The following is a 4,854-nucleotide window of genomic DNA, read 5'->3' as shown; positions in this document are numbered from 1 at the left end:
CATGTAAATAATTTTTTAAAGTGGTTTCTGAAAGTGATAACGTCACATGGTTTCTGAAAGTGATAGAAAACAATAGCCATCATCCCCTTTCTCAACTATAAAAAACATTGCATAATGGAGGTTCAGCATTGTGCAGAAGCTACCACTAAAACAATGGCTTATCTTCAACCACTGATCTTCTATATTCTGTCTGCTCTTGCAATATTTTGGCTTATTTCTCCCTCCCATTCCTCTTTAGGTAATGTTAATGTATTTTAATGAATCGTCTCAATCGGATAACCGAGTCAAAAGTTATGGCCTTTCAAAGTTTTCCAAGCTAAAAAACATAAACTGTTCATGAATTATTGCTTCCACGTCAGCAAATCGCGCTTACGTGGACGCGATTTGTTGCCACGTAAGTAATCGCGCTGATGTGGACGCGATTTGCTGACACATCCCCTGACATCGCGCTGACGTGGAGGCGATTTCGGGGAAAATGGCCCATTCCGGTAAATAATAAAATACCGGGCCCATTTCGGTAAATTTTAAAAAAATAGGACTTTTATGTGTAATTTACCCTTAATATTTTATTCTAATAAAAATTCTGACCTAAATTTAAAGAAACATTAACATTGTTATTTTTTTTTTTGTTAGCTCCAATTCCACTATAATGCCAATCTTTTGTAACAAACTTATATTAGCATTGTCGATCAGGGGTGAAGCTAGGAAAGTTTTATTTTGGGGATAAAATTATATATTTTTATGATAGTAAAGATGCAATTTCACAATTTTAATAACTTATATCTATATAAATTTTAGAGAATAAATCAAATTTGTATCATTTTTGGGGCATAAATAGAATTTATGAAGAGTTGTTAATTTTTCATAATAATGTTTTATTTTAGATTTTTAGACTTATTTTAACAAAATTGACTTTGTTTTATGCTTTTTTAATATTATTTGACAAATTTGAAAGCCCTTTTAATAAATATTTGCAAAAAATAATAATAATGATTTTACAAGAATTTTAAGTTATTTATACTATTTTAAACAAATAATATTTATTTTATAATAAAAATTAAAATTAATTGTATATTAAATAAAAAGAAATTTAATTCGATTTCAGATAACCATTGGGTTGCAAATAAAGAGTTTTAATAACTCTTAAAAATTAAACATCGCTGTCACTACAAGAATAAAATTAATGTATTAAATGCTTCTTTGCTTTATTGTTAAGATTTGCTCCATAAGCACTCTGATTGTCCTTCCAAAATGGCATAGTTATACTTGCAAGTTTCTTACAAATCAAAACAAAGATGCAAAGAATAAAATCATTTTTTCTACTTTAAAACATGATTATATACTTTTAATAAATGTGGCATTGGTTACGTTAGGAAAACTTGAGATAATCTCAATCCAATTCGATTATGGATAAATCTAATTCTTGAGAAACCAAAATCAGAAGTATAAACTACTACATTACATCTTAATGGCTGAGTATAAATGGATCAAGTCTTGGCTTTGTTGGTTGTCCCACTGTTTCCTCCCTTTCTACCTATGGTATGACCTCCAACAATCACTCATAATCTCCCTTTTGCATTAATTATTGCAACATTTAAGTTAATATTTGACTTTGAACACCTTTGATAATTTAATTTACTCAACAAACGAAAGAATTTACCTGCTAGTGTGAATCACATACAAGTGTAGGAAAAATCACAATTTAACAAAAATGAATATATTTTTACGCATGAAAATACCAGCCAACCAATGCTACCTTATAATCTTGAGACTTTGATAAAAGCAAATCCATTTTGTTAAATTGAGATTCTTACCCTATTTCATGTGAAAGACTAACAGTACTTATAAAAACAAATCAATTCATTTTCTCCTCTAACCATTAATTACCATACTCTTAATCAAGTTTTAAACCCTACTAAAATTTTAAAGAAACCAAAATTCCAACAACTTTGAGGATGTTTGGTTAAGTTCATATATATACATATATATATCAATTGTTATAAGCAATAAACCATTATAAGCAATTACTTGTGAAGTTGATTCCCCATATTTATACATATTGAAACAGACACATCGAAAGCCATGTTAAGAAAAATTAAGGACTTATTTTATTAACGTGGAACTTATTACATGTGATTGAAACTAGTATTAGATATAACTACAATGTTGATTATTTTTGTAATTTCCAAAGTAAAATTAGAAAAAGCAAGAACCATATACATAAATAAACAATCTTCATGTAAATAATTTTTTAAAGTGGTTTCTGAAAGTGATAACGTCACATGGTTTCTGAAAGTGATAGAAAACAATAGCCATCATCCCCTTTCTCAACTATAAAAAACATTGCATAATGGAGGTTCAGCATTGTGCAGAAGCTACCACTAAAACAATGGCTTATCTTCAACCACTGATCTTCTATATTCTGTCTGCTCTTGCAATATTTTGGCTTATTTCTCCCTCCCATTCCTCTTTAGATAATGTTAATGACAAGGTTACTGTGTCACTGTACTATGAAACAAGTTTATGTCCACGTTGTGCCTCCTTTATCTCCAACGACCTCGTCAAGGTCTTCCACACTGACCTCCATACCATTATCAATCTAAGATTGGTCCCTTGGAGCAATGCTGAAATCCATTGCCAGGTTTACAACTCCATTCTTCATTTTAATATATTTTCATTATTAACTAATGAAGTTCAATTTCTTTCTTCTACTGTAACTAATTATAGTTTATGCAACAATGTCCAGCATGGAGAAGAAGAATGCCACTTAAACACTATACATAGTTGTGTCATCCATTTCTGGCCTGATGTGGTAACTTCTATTAGCCATAAGTATTTGTACTCGTCTCCAACTCGTGTTTACTTACTCTACTTTGTAGCAGAAAGAACACTTGGAATTCATTGGCTGCACAGAGCAACAAAGCTTAAAGGGGTGGCCCGTTGAAGCACTGTGGAAAAATTGCAGTGAAAAGCTGAGATTGAATGAGGTGATAATCAACCAATGCTATACTACTGGATTTGGATATAAGGTTGGCTGCATGTATTAGTATTTAATTAACACTTCTCCTTAGCTTTTTCTAACATTGAATTTCCAAGTTAATAAAATGCAGCTTCTGCTGCAATATGCTAACGAGACTGCACATCTGAAGCCACCTCAAGAATATGTGCCATGGGTGGTGGTGAATAATCAGCCACTCAGACAAGTGAGTTTGTTTATTTCTCCCTCTTGGTGTGACTGTGAAGTAACATTTTGTGACAAGTAACTTCAACATTTATTTCATGGTTGCAGGACTTTGAAAATTTCGTGAAATATGTGTGCCAAGCTTATAAAGGAGATCATAAACCAGCTGCTTGCAAAGCACAATCATCCAATCTCAGCCCGACCATCTATGCATGTAAGATCTATATATGGAGTAGTTCTCTTTTGATTTGTAAATTTGTAAAAATGCATTGTATCATTTTTCATTATGGGTAGCATTTGCAGTACCCCAGCCGCCAGTAATTCCAGTGGTAGACTTCTATAAGTTGGCACTGCAGTGGCCTCCTCTGTTTGCAGCTCTACTTTCAACTGTAAACTCCCAATCCCAACTGAATTCAAAATACATGGAATTTGGGCGCAAGACGCTCATGACATGCCGGTGCCCCCATACAATGCAAGGAAGCCTTGCACCCATCCACAACCTATTCTAACCCGGCCACGACTCCAAGTACGCATATACATTCTTCACTTGAAACTATTAAGTAATTTATCTGTAATCTAATCAATTTTTTTGTTTCTTATTTAAAAGCAATTGTTGAGTGGTGATATAGCTCTTTGGAACCAATTGCCCACACTATGGCCGGACTTGGTATTGACAGGTTCAGAGTTTGTACAACATACAGCTTAGGACATGTTCCGACTTTGCACAACATCCTCTGTCATACTTCCAATCGGTTTCTTATTGAGTGGTGATATACCATGTTTAGGACATGTTTCTTATTTAAATAAGAAACTTGCGATTTGACTAACGGTTAACTCATGTTTCCCGTTAACTAATCTCATAACATGGGAACAGATTTTGAGCCTCCTTTTCGATGTCATGTTTCCCGCAGTGACTGTAATATTTACTCATTGCATCGACTCCATTGAACCCTGCAATGATCATACTCACAACAAACACGATAACATGCATGTATTTCATTCGAGTTTTCATTTCTTCAATGCGTATTAAAGATTTTTAAGGGACAGTTTACAACAATTCGAACTTAAACGAAGACATTTTTCTACAATTTATACACTAACAAGTAGCTAAAAATGAAGATGAATTTCAGCAATTACAATGGACATGGAATTAGAGAAAAAGTCTTATGAAAGTGACCCATAGTTTAAGCATTCATAACAAGCTAGAATCATGCAGCGCAAGCCAAAGTCAAACTGACAGACATTGACTACTGTTCTGTAGCATCCAGCTAACTCTTTTTCTTCAATTGTTTGATTTCAAAATTATTTTTTGGTGTACAATATGTTATAGTTGAATATGGATCGTTTTATGTATTTGGAAATGATATGCAACAAAAAAGAAAGTAATTGTATGATTATTTAAATTTCAGTTTTGGTCTTTGTACTATGTTAAAATTTGAGATTTGGACTTTATACTTTTTTATAATTTGGTGCTTCAATGTTTATAATGTCATTATTTAGTCTAAATATTTTATTCTAATTAATTTTTACGTAAATTTAAATAAGTGTTAACATCTTTAATATTTTCTTATTAGCTTCAAGTCCATTATAATGCCATTTTCTGTGACATGATTATGGAGTAAGTACTTTTTTTTTAAAAAAAATTTTAGGATATCAAACCAACAAATTTAACA

At 32.1% G+C, this 4,854-nt stretch overlaps 1 protein-coding gene across 6 annotated transcripts; it reads left to right on the top strand.

Moving 5' to 3' along the window:
• Positions 1-2,372: 2,372 nt before the first annotated feature.
• Positions 2,373-4,221, top strand: LOC105775721 (gamma-interferon-responsive lysosomal thiol protein). Of its 6 annotated transcripts, none has more exons than XM_052622321.1 (7): positions 2,373-2,641; positions 2,747-2,809; positions 2,883-3,029; positions 3,111-3,203; positions 3,290-3,395; positions 3,476-3,707; positions 3,789-4,221. In XM_052622321.1, exons 1-6 carry the CDS (start codon positions 2,390-2,392, stop codon positions 3,688-3,690), a joined length of 876 nt encoding a protein of 291 aa, XP_052478281.1. In that variant the 5' UTR covers positions 2,373-2,389; the 3' UTR covers positions 3,691-3,707; positions 3,789-4,221. The 6 variants fall into 6 exon arrangements, with proteins under 6 accessions (XP_052478281.1, XP_052478284.1, XP_052478280.1 ...); XM_052622324.1 differs by having other exon boundaries at positions 2,747-2,812; positions 2,883-2,987; XM_052622320.1 differs by having other exon boundaries at positions 2,747-2,812.
• Positions 4,222-4,854: the final 633 nt, after the last annotated feature.

This window comes from Gossypium raimondii, chromosome 10, assembly GCF_025698545.1.
Source record: "Gossypium raimondii isolate GPD5lz chromosome 10, ASM2569854v1, whole genome shotgun sequence".
Taxonomy (NCBI): Eukaryota; Viridiplantae; Streptophyta; class Magnoliopsida; order Malvales; family Malvaceae; genus Gossypium; species Gossypium raimondii.
The sequence above is the reverse complement of the archived record's forward strand: the minus strand, read 5'-3'. Positions and strand labels throughout refer to the sequence as shown.